Source organism: Onthophagus taurus, unplaced genomic scaffold, assembly GCF_036711975.1.
Source record: "Onthophagus taurus isolate NC unplaced genomic scaffold, IU_Otau_3.0 ScKx7SY_16, whole genome shotgun sequence".
In the NCBI taxonomy this organism is placed as follows: Eukaryota; Metazoa; Arthropoda; class Insecta; order Coleoptera; family Scarabaeidae; genus Onthophagus; species Onthophagus taurus.
In genome coordinates, this window is record NW_027248941.1 from 2,933,670 (window position 1) to 2,949,180 (window position 15,511).

The following is a 15,511-nucleotide window of genomic DNA, read 5'->3' on the forward strand; positions in this document are numbered from 1 at the left end:
TTTTTGGGTCAAACTGACAGCTTAAAAAATATGAAAATGTCAAAAATCGATTTTTGTTTTGTTTTTAGTCGATGCGAAATTAAAAGGCGATTAATTCAAGTCCAAACATGACATGTTTTGGTTAAAAACTTTTTGAGATATCAACAAATAAAACATCAAAGATGGGTTGTTGGGTATCAAATTGCACGATTTTTAATCCCTATTATAATTAATCAGGAATTAGATTTCTTATTTGATTCAAATAAGAAATCTATTTTGGTTAGAAATTGTTTAAGATATCAACGAATAAAAAAATTAAAGATGGCTTCAACTTGTTTTTTTGAGGTTATAACAATTTTTTTAAGTAAAATATAGGTTGTTGGGTATCAAATCAAAGCATTTTTGATTGAAATGACGAATTTGAGCAATTTAAATTCCATTATTGGAAATGTTTACAATTTATTAACCCTTTAACGACGGGTTACCGTCAACAGTACACGTCTATTGACATGACCCGTCGTTAAAGAATTAAACATTAAAATGCATTAAAATTTATTTCTATATTGCGAAATATATTGAATAAAAACCCAAACTTGTTTTTGACTCGTTTGACCTTAAAAAAGATTCAACCTTGTTTCATAATTTTCTTTTTCTTGAAACATTTTTTCCCAAGTCCACTGACCGACCTTCCATTTACCCTTTCTATTCTGCATTGAAATGTTTAATCGAGTTGTTTACCTCATTTAAAACAGATTTTTTCCAATAATTTATTAGGTTCTAAAAGTAAGGTTAGAAATTAAAATTGTTGATCAATTATTTATTATTTTTTTCGTTTTAGAAGTAGCACAATGCTTAATCATCGATTTGAGTAATAAATTGTTATTGGAATTGGGTCAAAAAATAACTTAACTCAACAAAAATAAAAAATTTTAGGTTATGAAAAAATTAATTCAAATTTTTATATATAAAGTAACAAAAATAGCCTTAAAAATCATCGAAATCAATATCATTTAAAGCATCCCGAACGGCGTTAATATCTTTTTGAGTACTCTGACTTAAAATGACCACCGAAGCTGAATCTTCCTTGATTTGTATCGATTTAAACTTTTTCGGAGGTGGTGAATCAATTTCTTCATCGAAATCATCATAATTAAACTTGTTAACTGTAATAATTTGTAAATCATCACTTTTCTTCATTACGGAGTTATTAAAAAGGTTATAAATTTTTAAGAGGTTATTTTCAGTGATTATTAGGTATCGTTTAATTGGACTCATCGTTAATAAGCTGCACCCTTTCAAAATAAAAACCGAATTTATGGTTAAAAACTCTGAAAATCGCTCGTAGAGCTCCTCAGAAATAATCCCTCCAATTTCACCCGTTGGGTCGCACAAAATAAAATTGGGCTTCTTTCCGATTAATTCCAACAGCTTTATTTTAACTGCTAAAAATGGGATTTTCCGATTTATTATCTTAGAATTATTAATAACCCATCCAATGTTGTATTTATCCAATAAATAACCATGATTATTTTGATTTAAATCGTCCATCATTTCTAACCAGGTACCATCGGAGAAGGTATTCGAAGTTGATTGTGAGCAAAGAACCTTAAATTTATTTTAAATAAGATTTTTTTTAAATTTTAGTAATACTTACGGTTTGCGATGAAATTTGATTCTCTTTTTCGGGTAACAATAAACCAGCGGGTCCTGGAAACTTCCTTTTAATAATTTTTGGGGTCTTCATTTTGTGTTGAGAAAGATCTAAAATTATTTGAGGTTATGTTGTAGTAAATAGACATGAAATTGGTTATTACAGGAAACTGCAAAATTTTAAGATGGCGCCACAACAAAATTCCTATTGAATAAAAATAGATATTATTAATAAAGTAAAATTAAAAACTTTGCCTTATAACATTTTATTATTTTTTTTTGACTACATTTTTTTAATTTATTTATGCTTATAATAACACATTCATTTTTAATCACGTTAAATACATATTCGGATTTTCCCGACCATTATTAATAAGAACATAATTAAATTAACATTACTTTCTACAAAAAAACCAAAAAGAAACAAAAATAATCTTTATTTGTATCACAAAATCTAATCTAACCTCACTTTTTTTTCGATTTAAGATTTTTAAATCATTTTCTTGGTGAAAATAATAACTTAGTAATTACTTAATAGTTAAAAATAAAAAATTAAATTTAAAGCGTAAGATGTTGATTATTTTTATCATATCTCGATTTTTACAAAAAAAATGTGTCTAAATCTTACGCATCATTATCAGCGCCTCCGTAAACGTTTTCATCGGAATAAGCGATATAGAGGAAAAAATCTTCTTCATGATGTTCCTGGTACAACGTGCCCATACTTGCGGAGGTTGGAGCGATCACGTTGTTTACGAAAAAGAAAAGGGCATCTTCCGGGCGGAGATGAATTCGTTTACGGATCAAAAAGTAAAATTGACCAACGGTTAAATCGGAGGGGACTAAATATTTCTTTTTGTCCAAATCACCAATTCGGGCTTTCGGTGCTTTTTCAACGATTACCTAAAATTAAAAGGAAATTTGTAATATTGCGAAATTATAACCTCAAATAATAATAAACGTCAAATAAAGGAAAACAAAAGAATAAAAACAGCACAAAGGTTAATTTTAGTTTGCGACGTAATAAATTTACATCACAATAAAATTGTGTTGAAAAACAATAAATTTTGCATAAAATTCAATTTTAATTATAATTTTTTGAGGTTTCGCCCCAAAATGATGGGCTTTAATTGGAAAAATCATTAAAAAATTATTTTTAATTTTTGACGTTTATAAAAACAAAAATGGCTGCTACAAAGGGAAATATTTTCATTTTTTTTTTCGGGTACTTACAGGGACTCTATCGGGATATTTTCTTCTGATTTTTTCGCCCTCGGCCTTTCTTTTTTCGAACGCGTGCTCCTCCTTGTATTGGAACTTCATTTTTGCACGAAAATTTAGCTGGGAATGTGTGTCACGGTTATAGAAGTCGATTTCGTTCTGCGTCTTGTTTTTTCTTTTGTGTCAATCGATCGGAAGTTGGCACTACTGCGACGATCGTTTACTAACTCGCAAATAAAATAAACACCGCTTATAAATCGTTATCGTTATCGAAATCAATAATAATAACGATGTTTTTGATAAGAACGCTTTATGTTATTTATTAGTAACGAATTATTAATAATTTATTAAAAAAATTATCTTATCGGATGTTGTTTTGATTCACGCTGTCTTAATCACGTTTTATTTAGACGTAAAAATTATAGATGGCGCAATTAATTTCATTACTTTAAATTAAATAAATAATGATAGTAAATATTTAATAAAAATCAATTGGGACTTCTTTATTAATTATTTATTTGCGGAGAAAAAATTTTAGGTCGATAAAACAGGTTTATAACTTTGACATAAACGTCAATTTCGAAAACATGAAATTTTTAACTCATAAAGTTGTTGAAAAAAATTTACAAAATGTGCCATATCTAAAATTAAGAAAAGTTTTATTTGTATGTTTGGGTGAATTTAGAACAAAATTGAATCAAAAAAATGATTTAGATTGATTTTTCACTTTATCATTTAAGGTAACATTTGCCGATCACCTATAGCCGAAGCTGTTTTTACCTATTTAGTTAAAAAAAGGAAATTGGAGGAGGCTTGGAGTTGTGATAGCGCGGCTTTAGGGCGATGGCACGAAGGTAAACCACCCGATTATAGGGCGAGGAAGGTTCTATGTAAACACAAAATCCGTTATTACGGAGTATCGAGAGTTGTAATTTCTCAATTTAAATTTAAAATCGAAGCTAAAAATGAATTTGTAGATTTGTCGGAATGATTACAAAGAATTTGACTTCATATTGGGAATGGACCTAAATAATATATCGCTTTTAAGAGATGAAAAAGGGAATTCGAAAAATTGTAAAGCCCAAATCATGCTTTTGGGGGAATTCGACCCCAACGGAGAAAAAATTATAGAAGACCCTTATTACGACCAGGGAATTGAAGGATTTGAGAAGTGTTTCCAACAATGTTTTAGATCGTGTGAAGGATTTTTAGATAAATATTCATTAAGAACATACAAATAAAACTGCCTTAATAACATAACCTCTTTCTTATCAATTTTAATTACGAACATAGATGGCGCCACATAATTTCTTTTTGACAGATTAAAATTTAACCTCAAAATGAAAAAGGTTTTATTTATTTGTTTGGGTAAGTTATAAAAATACCTCAATAAATTTTATTAATTCTTTAATGTTTAGGTAATATTTGCAGATCACCCATCGCCGAAGCCGTTTTCGCCCATTTAATTAAGCAGAGAAACTTGGAAAATGCTTGGAGCTGCGATAGCGCCGCTTTGGGGGGTTGGCACGAAGGAAATCCCCCCGATCATAGGGCAAGAAAGGTTTTATCGAACCATAAAATCCCTTATAATGGAGTTGCAAGACAGGTAAAAATTGATTACAAACTTAACCTCGAATTAATTTTTTAATTTTTAGATTTTCTCTGAGGACTACAACGACTTTGATTTTATCCTTGGAATGGATGAAAACAACATTTCGAGCTTAAAAGGAGATGCTCCGCAAAATTGCAAGGCCAAAATCCTTCTTTTGGGGGATTTTGACCCAAACGGAGAGAGAATAATTCGTGATCCTTATTACGTTAGTTTGAAAAAAATTAATTTTAATAATTTATTAAAAAAAATTTTATTTTTAGGACGATGGGATTGAGGGGTTCGAAAAATGTTTCGAGCAGTGTGTAAGATCATGTAATGGATTTTTAGATCAACATTCCTCATAAATACAGGTACTTTTATTAACATTTTCCTTTATTTTCCAACCAAAGGCTCCAAGTACCATTAAAAAACGCGGGGTTTGACTCAAAATCAACTTTTGGAACGCCTCTTGGTACCACGAATTGTTTAAAATCATTAATTTTTCTCCATAAATCATTGGAGATTTCCTCAAAATCATCGATGATGTTTGTAGTTTCTAACGGATCATCTTTTAAATTAAACAAGCATGTTTTGGAGCAATTAAATTCGTTGGTGTTACTAAAAATTCCCAAATCTAATTTATTTCTGATTTCTTTAATTTTATTTTCGGTTAAAATCTCATTTTTCGTAGAAAATCTTTCGAGGATCTTATTAACGGGGCTGTTTAAAACTGATTTTAAGTCATAATCCGGGTCGTTAACCCCCCTTCCAGTTTCTCCGCTTCTATTTTGATAAAATCCCCCCAAATAATTATCTTTAACCAGTTTATAATCGCCGGAAATGAACCCAAAGACGTCCATGTGATCATCTAATTCGAGTAACAACTCTTTTCTGGAACTTTGAGTGTTTTCGAAAAGATTTTTCTTGATGTTTATTGAATCAAAACTTGATGAGTCATTTAATTCGCCCCCTTGAATAAAAAAATGTAGGATTTAATGATTTTTATTACAAGAAATTTACCTGCGATGTTAATAATCGTTGAAAATAAATCAACGATGTGAACCAAATCGTGCTTAATGATGCTTTTGGGTAACTTTGGGGAATAGATAATGCATGGGACGCGAATTCCTCCGTTTAAAATTGTAAATTTTTGCCCTTTTAGCGGCCAATTCGATGCTTTATTAGCGTGCATTCCGTATGTTTGGCCTCCGTTGTCCGATAAGAAGAAAATAATGGAATTTTCCAATAAATTTCGCCTATTTAAAGCTACGATTGTATCAGAAATCGTCGAATCCAGCGTTTGGACGATATCTTTAACCCAAAAATGATTTAATTAATTCAAATTTCTTCTTTTGTTTAATAAATTAATCGGCAGATGTAAAAAGGTTATGTGAAATTTTTTTAAAACGTGAGGTTAATGGCGGACAATGATCAGCGCACTTCGTCCCATATAATATGTAAAAACGGAGTTCTTTATTAGAACTAGATACATTCGGGTATAGCCGTACGTGTTAGTTCTAGTTTTATTTAAATAGAAATGATTTTCGTGTTTTTTTGAACGAGTTTCGAATGATTCTAGTTCTAAGTCTTGTGTTAGTTCTAGTGATGCATCATGTTTGGACACTTTGGACCTTTGATTATATATAATATGGATTGAGCTAACTGAATATATAGTAGAAACCACGAGAGCTGGCAGTGACAGATCGCTTAAAAATGGTATGAATCAAGATATGGACGTACGACTTAGATTATTTCACCACATACATTTAAATTTAGGTTATGTTAGTAATGGAGGTTATATGTCAAACATTGTCAAAGATATTATTTAATGATTTTCCTTTCAAAGAAAACATTTTCGGCTTGTGACACTAACAGATTCATGACAACGCTCACAAGACGTTTCGATTTGAGGTTATAATTATAGAGTTACATCCCTTAGAAGAACAGACGTACTTTTTCGACGTGGCCATTTGAATTGTACAGCAGACATATTAAAGTAATGCTATCTCTTTTTAACACACATTACTCTCTAGCGGTTTGTGAACTACGTATGGCATTTGTAAGAACGGAAAACGATGATTTACTGCCAGCTCTCGTGGCGTCTACTATATCTACTAACAAAAATGTGGCTCAAGGTGAATAGACGCAGATGGAAAGCGATAATGTGAAAGTGTAACAAAGATAGACATAAAACGGTACTAAACAGACGGGCGCATGCGCACAAAAGTGTCAAACCTCTTCCATGTTTAAAAATGTATTGTTTCGTGTGCAAAGTTCGCGATAATACAGTTTCACATCACCTGTAAGTATTATAAATGTTACTTCTAATTGATAGTTTTTTATCTTATAAATTAACGCACGCCCATTATATGTCAGTAGGCTTCTATCAAGGTTTATATATAAGAGGTTGTCTAGATTCGTACGCAACCATACTGCGTATTACGTCACATGTGGAAAATAATACCGCCAAGCAATTCAAATTAAACAAATGCACAGAGCACCACATGGCCATGAGGTTGCGTGCGCAATCCGTGATCGCTTACGTCACGAAACACTCCTGCTCTTGCCCCTCGCCCACAAACTAAATCAAAGTATTGCAGCATAGGTACTTAGACAACCTTTAATATATAAACCTTGGGCTTCTATGTCTATCTCGGTTCGATCATCTTGCGCAAGCTATCTCTCTCGTTGGCTCAATCCATATTATATATAATCAAAGCATTGGACTCATTTTAAAGGTTCTTTAATAAAGAATACATCATGAAAGAACACCATGAAGTTGTCCATTTCTCAATTATATGACAGCTAACTTCAGGCTTAAAATGTCAACCTCAATTTTGACATATTTGTAATTTTCAATATTAATGAAGTTATAGTGAGTTTACACATGCATGGATTTAGTGGCGCCAATAAAAACTGGCGCGCCAGTAAAATTAAATTGCATGTGTAAACATCAACTGGCATGCAAGTTGAAACCATGCATGCATGGATCGGAAAAGTCTGCACGCTTCTGAAATTACTGGCGCCAGTGATGAGTCTAAAACATGTAACCATGGCAACATAGGTGAGTGTCCACAAAAATACAAAATTTTTTAATGTCAAATTTAGGTTATGTTTCATTGCATTCAAATTAAATCCCAATAACGTTAACACATTCAACGATAACGTATAATTATCCACCTTAAAGCTAGAATATATCTATTTTCGTTTCGGTTGAGGTCCTAATTTGTGTATATAGTTGTAGTACACTTTAAAAATGAAACTGGCGTGTTACTTATCTTTTACATGTGCCACGCTAGTGGCACATGTAATGTAAACCTTTACTGGCGAGCAAGTAGAATTGGCGCAACTACTGGCGCCATTAAATCCATGCATGTCTAAACTCACCTTTATGGTCAATTTCCAGTTAGAAATGTCAACGTCAATTTTGACATATTTGTAATAGTGAAAAATTTTTGTCTCCTCTGTAAAATATGATTTTTTCTACATAACCCCTTTTTACAACTGACGATTCAAATAACCTGCATATCTCCTTCTTTCCTCATCCTCGATAAAATTAAACTTGTTATTAACTTCCGTTTGATTTTTAACAGGCAATTCGGTTCCATTTTCACCAACATGAGGTGCCAAGTGGGAAATCATTAAAAATAAAGGCTCATTTTCGTTGTGATTTTCAATAATTTCGATTACTTTTTCGTTTAAAACGTCCAAAATGTATCGATTTGTGGCATCATAGAAAGTTTCGTTGTTTTTATGAAGATCGTAACCTAAAAAATCCTTAAATAAAGCGATTAAAATAAAGGTTTTGATTTTTTTGGGTTAATTATTACATTTTGAGCCATTTTGTAGTCGAAGTAACCGATAAAGCCATTGTAGTAGCCGAAAAATGTATCGAAACCTCTTCCAATTGGGGTGTTCTTCAAGCAAGGACTTCCTAAATGCCACTTCCCAACTAAATGAGTTTTGTAATTTAATTTTTTTAATTCTTCCGGTAAAGTTGGTGATGTTAATGGTAAGGGGTGGTTTTCTCCCCCCAAAAGGGGGTAACCTTGGAACCCTATTAAGTGAGATTTAATATATTAAAGTTTGTTAATAAAAAGTTTAAGTTTTACCAGTTCGTATCGGATATTTTCCTGTTAATAAAGCGGCTCGTGATGGGGAACAAGCCGATTGGGTGTAAAATTGGTTTAAAACGATCCCGTTGTAAGCCAAAGAATCGATGTTTGGGGTGAAAATTTGATTCGCCCCGTGGAAGCTTACATCGTTCCAACCCTGCAAGAATCAATTCAAAATTAAATTAATCCATTTTTATGGGAAAGACTTACCAAATCATCGGCTAAAATTAAAATTATATTTAAACGGCTCGATAAAGCTGATTTGAATAAGAAAAATAAAATTAAAATTTTCATTTTTGAGGTTATGTCAATTATTTATTATTTTTTTTTTTTAATTCAAATAAATACGTTTAAAATGAACGTTAAAATAATTAGGTTGATAAATTTCGCACAAATTCTTATAGTGTTTTATTAAAATTGTGTCATTATCGTTATTAAAAATTAAAAAAATACAATGTAAATAAATAAAGTAAGGTTATGTTAGATGTTGCCATCTATTAACGCGATGTTGCACTTATTACTTAATATATAATATAATTAATTCTTTATTAAAATAAATTGTTATAGGATGTAATATAATGAAATGATACACCTGAATGTTTGTTAGATCAACTTTAAGCTACTTTACTCGTTATCTTCGTGCTACAAATTATTATAACTCTAGTTTTCTTGTTCGTAACCGCCATAATGGTACTTGCTACTTGTCGCAAGGGTCATTCTTGGTTTATTATTAATTATAGTTATTAATAATAAAATTTATTGTTAAATATTAAATGAATATAAAAAAAACCTATTCTTAGTTGTCGTTTTAATTCAGCAAAATCAAATTAAGTAAATTAAAAGAAAAAGAATCTTCTATTATCGAACAACTCCCTTTTTGTTAGAAAAACGATTTCTCTTCCTTTTTGTTACTGTTAGTTGAGCTACTGAATCATAGATGCCGCTGGATGACCCGCAAAAATCGTTTCCTGCCCAAATAATTGTACCTAATAGAGCGACATCTATTGTCCAATAGGATAAATCTTTCTCCTGATACAATGTTTAAGCAGCAATTTACCTCCTCGGTATTATGTGATCCTAATACAAAATGCGAAAAATCCAACATCAAGATTTGACAAGATTCAACGAAATCTAACCTCACTTTTACTTGGCGCATTCGCGTGAGAAGCATACAAAAAAATGGGAATTATAGCGAGTAATTCGTATTTAATGGGAATTGCAACCGGCTCCTTTTTGGGAATAACAGCAACTTATATCGTTTTAAGATTTAAAGGTATTAATAACCCGCCGGAAGCTGTACCGATCGAGGAACGTTTCGAGGTTCGCAACATAACCTCAATTTACTATTTATTTGAATTAAAACTTAGCTTTTTAGTTCCCCGATCCGAAAGACGAATATAGATTAATTATGGCGATACGAAACGATTTAAAGATGCAAAAAGGTAAAGTTGCCGCTCAATGCGGGCACGCCTCCGTAGCGGCCTACGCCAAAGCTTTAAAATTAAAACCAAAAACTCTTCAGAGGTGGTTAAGATACGGTAAATAAATTGATATAAGAAAATAATTAAATTAAATGTATAATTTTTTGTTAGGTGGGACGAAGATTACGGTTAAAGTTGATAACGAGGAGGATTTGTTAAATTTGGATCGAGCCGCGAAGGAGATTGGGGTGTTATCGAGTATTGTGAGAGACGCGGGTCAGACTCAGGTTGCGCCGGGGAGTCGGACGGTTATTGCGATCGGGCCCGCACCGAAAAGCGTATTAGATCGGATTACGGGACATTTAAAGTTGTATTAAAGTAAGTGGATTTAATTATTTGGGGAAAAACGTGTTTATAATTTGAAAAAAAATTTATTATAAAAATTAAAAAAATGTAAACATAACCTTAATAATAACTTAAAAATTAAATTTTATTATTTTTATGGACGGATTTTTTATTTTTTAGGTTAGGTGGTAAAAATAAAAATATTTACACTAATTAATGATAATAACGATAAAAATAATAATAAAAATTGATTATTTAAAATTATGAATTAATAATACTTCTTAAAAAGTGGTATTTTTGTAATTTCTTAGTACGGAAAATGATTCGTTGCATTTTAAATTATTTTTCGATTATTTACACGTTTTTTTCCTTCCCCTCTTCGTTCGTATAAACGATTTCGGCGTACTCAGTCTTTTCGTCGTCCGTTTTTAAAACGACTGGTTTTGGGTTAACATTAACCAAATCCAGCTCGGCGTAAACGACACCTTCGCGATTATGTTCTTTAACGTCTTTATTAGAATCGTTTTTGTCGGTTGTCGTTAGTGTTTCATCGGTTGGCGCCGAATTCTTTTTATCTGACTCTCCTTCTTCTGATGGGGCGTTTAGGTCATCGCTTTGATGGCTCGGAGATGCTGCCTCTTTCTTTTTCGCGAAAAAGTCGGACAATTTCGGGACTAAACTGCGTTTTGAGTCGGTGTGTTGAACGCTTTCGGTGTCGCTACTAATTTTGGAATTAAATTAATTAATTTGTTGTTAAAAGTGTTGTGGGTTTGCTTACTTTTCTACGTTTCGGTTTGATGAGGAGGCTTAAAAAGAAATTAGCTTGATTAATTTTGTTGTGGAGATAATAACCCCTATTTGTTTGGTTTTTTGAGTTTTTTTGAATTCGTTTATTTATTTATAAAAAGGAATTTTTTTAACAATTTTAAACCAGTCTTAACCCACTTTTTTTTCTTAACTATTTTATTAATATCAATACTTTATACACAGATCTTAATTTTATCCGTTAATTTGCCTTAAATTAATTAAATCGTTTAATTAATTAATTAATTAAGTAATAGTAGTACTCCCTAATATATTTTAATTCGCTTAACAATTAATTTATAGGGTTTTTTTGATTCTCTCTTAGTTTGCCTTAAAAAATTTACAATTACAAGTTGGACATAATTTTTTTTGACATATTTATGTTATTCAACAATTAATCGTCTAACTTAAATTAAAAAAGAATTAATTAATGTTTACTCCTTATTGTCTTAAAAAATAGTATAAAAAAGTAAGAAAAATAATTTTTTCAAAAAATATCACGATTTAAAAAAATTTTGGAGAAAAAATAATAAAATTGGAATGTTTGTCTTTTTAGTGAGCGCCATCTCCATTTTTTTAATTTAATCAATGGCAGTGGAAATGTCAAAAAAGTTTATTAACCTCAAAAAAATTAATTTATTAAAATAAATTAAAAAAATGAAGCTGGCTTATTTTTTTTTTTTAATTGTTTAAACCGCGGTGTCGATTTTTTTTTCTTTCTCTTTGATGTGATCGCCCCCGTTGACGAATTCTTGTGAATTATGCCGATTGGGGTTCTCGATGCCGTCCACGCCATGATGGCTCTGATCTGAGTGATGATGGTGGTGGGGGTGGTGGTGATTATCGCTCCCCGTTGTGTAGTCGATTACGCGGGCGCCCCCTACAAAAAAAACGAATAAAAGCTAATAAACAATTTAATAATCAAAGCTGGCAAGCTACTAATATGTACGTCAAAAAAATCATGCGATTAATGTCAAAAATCCCCAACACCAACATAACAAAAAAAAAATTAAAATAAAAAAAAACTTGCCATCTTGGATGGGTTTAGCTTTTATTTGTTTTTTTTTTCGACTCAATTAATTAATAAAAAATAAAAAAATAAACGAATCACAAAAAAATCTAATTAAAACACTACAAAGAGGGATCAAATCAACCAAACAAACAACACATAAAAATCTACGTGGATTTTTTATTAACTTACCCGAAAAACACCATTTTCCTTTGATCCTCGCTATAATAACGGTAAAAACGAGTACCATGACGAGCATTAAAACAACGACGATTCCAACGATTCCCCCCACTCCTAAATCGAAACCTTCACAAAACAAAAATAAATTGATTACTTAATTTGATTAATTAATTATTAATTTTTTTAAATTAATTATTTTCTTACCAAAAACGCGAACGTGCGATCTAATAAATTTATGAAGTCCTGTATCAGCGTGAAATAAAACGACTTTGGGACAGTTTATAATTTAAAGATCGCGGGAATTTATTGAAGTTATTAATTAATAAAAAAATGAAATAGATTATTACCTTCCGGTTCGGGGCTGGTTGATATTAAAATGGAGTAATCCTGGGCGCCGATGCTGTTCATCGCCGTTAAAATGTATTGTGTTTCGGTGTCTTGCTTGGTGATAGCGGCTATTCGTAAATTTGCTAAATATTTTCCTCGTCCCTAAAAAAATTTTTTTCTTATAGCTATGCACAATCCGCCCACTTTTGCGGAGATATTAAAAAAAATTATTAGAAAAGTCGGTTCTAAATCGAATTTGTAGCAACTTTTATATAAAGTAATTTTTGATTATAACGATTTTTGATATTGATGTATAGCGCCGTGCAAAAACTTTTATACCTATACACATCCCAATCTAGTGAAGATATTAACATATTTTATTAAAAAAGTAGATTTTAAATCGAATTTGTAGCAACTTTTATATAAAGTAATTTTTGATTATAACAATTTATGATATTGATGTGTACAGGGTGTCCAAATTTCGATGGGTTGAAAGTTGCGGCTTTCGCGAACCTGAGCTACTTTTTTGTGAAACTTACAATGGCGCAAACCAAATTTTCATAGCCCTCTTCGTTTTTGATATACAGGGTGTGTTTCAAAATTTACGATTTTCAGACACCTCCTGTATCTCGGCTATCCGGAAATGTAAAAACGGGTTCTAATAGATTTTTTCACGTAGAATCCAATGCTGCACGTAGAATTTTTCTAGTCATCACGGTTTTTGAGTTATAAAGAGTTAAGTATTGTAGAAGTTGAGTATTTAGTATTTGAGTTGTGTTTATAACTCAAAAACCGTGATGACTAGAAAAATTCTACGTGCACCATTGGTTTGCACGTGAAAAAATCTATTAGAACCCGTTTTTACTTTTTTACTAAGTTTTCGGATAGCCGAGATACAGGAGGTGTCTGAAAATCGTAAATTTCAAACACTCCCTGTATATCAAAAACGAAGAGGGCTATGAAAATTTGGTTTGCGCCATTGTAAGTTTCACAAAAAAGTAGCTTAGGTTCGCGAAAGCCGCAACTTTCTATCTTTCATAATAACTGAGATACCCTGCAAACCCATCGAAATTTGGACACCCCCTGTACAGCGTGCAAAAACTTTTATAGCTATATACAGCCCAATCTAGTGAAGATATTAAAAAATTTTATTGAAAAAGTTTACTTTAAATCGAATTTGTAACAATTTTTATATAAAGTAATTTTTGATTATAACATTTTTTGATATTGATATACAACGGTGTGCAAAAACTTTTATAGCTATACAGTCCAATTTAGCGGAAATATTAAAACATTTTATTACAAAAATCGGTTTTAAATCGAATTTGTAACAATGTAATTGTTGATAATAATGATTTTTGACATTGATGTACAGAGCGGTGCAAAAACTGTTATACCTATACACAGACTAATCTATCGGAGATATTAAAACATTTTATTACAAAGATCGGTTCTAAATCGATTTTGTAACAAGTTTTCTTTAAAGTAATTTTTGATATAGTGCCAATTGACCATATTATTGTAATACCTACCATATCTTGCACTTCTTCCGCATGAATCCTTCCCGTCGCATCAACACTCCCAGCTTGAATCTTCTGCTCCCTCACCGTCCATTCAACCATCGGTTGGGGGTTCGCCTCAATCTCGACCTGAATAGTCCCCGGTTGACTTAACTCAAATCCAAATCTTTCAATAGGATTTCCTTGGGGAAGCGGAGGATATTGAACGTTCAACAACTTCATCGTGCTCGCCGTGTTTTGTTGCATCGCGGGGTGCGTCGCAACGCATTTCAAGTGCTTCCCGTGGTCGCTCGCATGAAGTTGCCTACTGATGTTTTGGACCTTCGTGTGAAGATCCTCTTTGACGTAATCGAACACGGACGGCATGCTTAAACCGTCCAAAAGCGGCTCGTCGTCTAAATACCAACTTATATTCGCGACGGGCCGCCCATCTCGAACGACGCAGGACGCTTGAAGTACGTCGTTTATCCTGTGGGGGTCCGCGTTTCTCGCAACTTCTAATTCAGGCGCTTTTGGGGCTCCTAAAAATTAATTATTAATAAAGTATAATCAAATAGAGATGAAGCAAGAACTAACTTGCTACGGTTAAATGCATCCCCCCCTCTTTTTCTTGGTCTTCAGTTTCGATTCCGAGAAAACAAGTTATTTTCCCGTTGTTTTCCTCGGTGACGCGATTTATGATGAAGCCGCATTGACCCGAATCCAATCCGTTACCATAGTAAGATACCTGCGATAAGCACAAACAATTTTGAATTTGGGGTGCGTTCAAAAATTGGGTCACTTACACCTTTCCTCGATTGTAATTTGCTGTTTAGGTTTAACGATCCTATTCCGGGGATGAGAACCCTGCAATATTGTAAGGGGACGCGGAGGGTACACAAAAACGTCGCGTTTTCATTCGGGAGGGCGATCGCTTCTTTTGGGATGACGTCGACGAATCCAAGACATCCTGAAATAAATCGAAAAAAAGTTTGAAAATCTTTTTCGTTTTGTTTCGGGGGGAGATTTTATCGATTTAATCTCGATTTTTTTGCACCCCCAACGAAACAATCGAAAATCACGTAAACAATGGGAATTAATCGGCGGAACGGACGGCATCGTCCGGTTTTTATTGAATAACGATCCGCCCTCTCTTCGCCATTTGATCCGAAACGCGCTGATTTACAACCCCCCGATTCTTTTTAGTCAACAATATCTAAAAATTTAATTATTATTTTAACTCTAAATAAAAATCGTTTAAAAAGTTTTGCGAAACCGACTTTAACCGAATCCAACCCTTAACGCCACCAACAACTTTGCTTCCTCTCGTTTATAGCAGGAAACCGCGATTCCGAAATAAATTATGCACA

General features: G+C 32.4%; 7 protein-coding genes across 10 annotated transcripts in view; 3 read left to right on the forward strand and 4 right to left on the reverse strand.

The window, feature by feature from the left end:
• Positions 1-775: 775 nt before the first annotated feature.
• Positions 776-1,776, reverse strand: LOC111417829 (homologous recombination OB-fold protein-like). The gene is made up of 2 exons (XM_023050225.2): positions 1,634-1,776; positions 776-1,584 (listed from the first exon to the last, which is right to left on the reverse strand). Exons 1-2 carry the CDS (start codon positions 1,721-1,723, stop codon positions 964-966), a joined length of 711 nt encoding a protein of 236 aa, XP_022905993.2. The 5' UTR covers positions 1,724-1,776; the 3' UTR covers positions 776-963.
• Positions 1,777-1,879: 103 nt separating this feature from the next.
• On the reverse strand, positions 1,880-3,069 carry LOC111417876 (gamma-aminobutyric acid receptor-associated protein). The gene is made up of 2 exons (XM_023050281.2): positions 2,863-3,069; positions 1,880-2,532 (listed from the first exon to the last, which is right to left on the reverse strand). The coding sequence occupies exons 1-2, from the start codon at positions 2,950-2,952 to the stop codon at positions 2,254-2,256; spliced, it is 369 nt and encodes a 122-aa protein (XP_022906049.1). The 5' UTR covers positions 2,953-3,069; the 3' UTR covers positions 1,880-2,253.
• A 302-nt stretch (positions 3,070-3,371) lies between these two features.
• Positions 3,372-4,110, forward strand: LOC139428869 (low molecular weight phosphotyrosine protein phosphatase-like). The gene is made up of 3 exons (XM_023050245.2): positions 3,372-3,525; positions 3,591-3,778; positions 3,828-4,110. Exons 1-3 carry the CDS (start codon positions 3,438-3,440, stop codon positions 4,089-4,091), a joined length of 540 nt encoding a protein of 179 aa, XP_022906013.1. The 5' UTR covers positions 3,372-3,437; the 3' UTR covers positions 4,092-4,110.
• Positions 3,965-8,242, forward strand: LOC111417849 (low molecular weight phosphotyrosine protein phosphatase-like). The gene is made up of 5 exons (XM_023050250.2): positions 3,965-4,218; positions 4,269-4,456; positions 4,506-4,667; positions 4,723-4,812; positions 8,035-8,242. The coding sequence occupies exons 1-4, from the start codon at positions 4,191-4,193 to the stop codon at positions 4,804-4,806; spliced, it is 462 nt and encodes a 153-aa protein (XP_022906018.1). The 5' UTR covers positions 3,965-4,190; the 3' UTR covers positions 4,807-4,812; positions 8,035-8,242.
• Positions 4,759-9,219, reverse strand: LOC111417801 (arylsulfatase J-like). The gene is made up of 6 exons (XM_023050181.2): positions 8,767-9,219; positions 8,554-8,713; positions 8,272-8,498; positions 7,963-8,218; positions 5,462-5,752; positions 4,759-5,411 (listed from the first exon to the last, which is right to left on the reverse strand). The coding sequence occupies exons 1-6, from the start codon at positions 8,848-8,850 to the stop codon at positions 4,822-4,824; spliced, it is 1,608 nt and encodes a 535-aa protein (XP_022905949.2). The 5' UTR covers positions 8,851-9,219; the 3' UTR covers positions 4,759-4,821.
• Positions 9,220-9,659: 440 nt separating this feature from the next.
• Positions 9,660-15,511, forward strand: part of LOC111417863 (peptidyl-tRNA hydrolase 2, mitochondrial-like) — a 37,046-nt gene continuing 31,194 nt past the window's right edge. The window contains exons 1-3 of one of the 3 annotated variants that reach the window (XM_023050268.2): positions 9,660-9,876; positions 9,932-10,094; positions 10,149-10,355. In XM_023050268.2, coding sequence (XP_022906036.2) covers positions 9,736-9,876; positions 9,932-10,094; positions 10,149-10,354 — 510 coding nt within the window. In that variant the 5' untranslated portion in view covers positions 9,660-9,735 and the 3' untranslated portion in view covers position 10,355. Of the gene's footprint in view, positions 9,877-9,931; positions 10,095-10,148; positions 10,480-15,511 lie in introns of those variants that run through there. The other 2 variants (XR_011642244.1, XM_071201069.1) reach the window with 2 other exon arrangements.
• LOC111417810 (fasciclin 3) overlaps positions 10,389-15,511 on the reverse strand; it is a 34,157-nt gene continuing 29,034 nt past the window's right edge. The window contains exons 2-8 of one of the 2 annotated variants that reach the window (XM_023050192.2): positions 14,948-15,111; positions 14,739-14,889; positions 14,175-14,683; positions 12,663-12,804; positions 12,328-12,441; positions 11,101-11,128; positions 10,389-11,043 (exon numbers count right to left, since the gene is read on the reverse strand). In XM_023050192.2, coding sequence (XP_022905960.2) covers positions 10,677-11,043; positions 11,101-11,128; positions 12,328-12,441; positions 12,663-12,804; positions 14,175-14,683; positions 14,739-14,889; positions 14,948-15,111 — 1,475 coding nt within the window. In that variant the 3' untranslated portion in view covers positions 10,389-10,676. Of the gene's footprint in view, positions 11,044-11,100; positions 11,129-11,149; positions 12,007-12,327; positions 12,442-12,662; positions 12,805-14,174; positions 14,684-14,738; positions 14,890-14,947; positions 15,112-15,511 lie in introns of those variants that run through there. The other variant, XM_023050201.2, reaches the window with a different exon arrangement.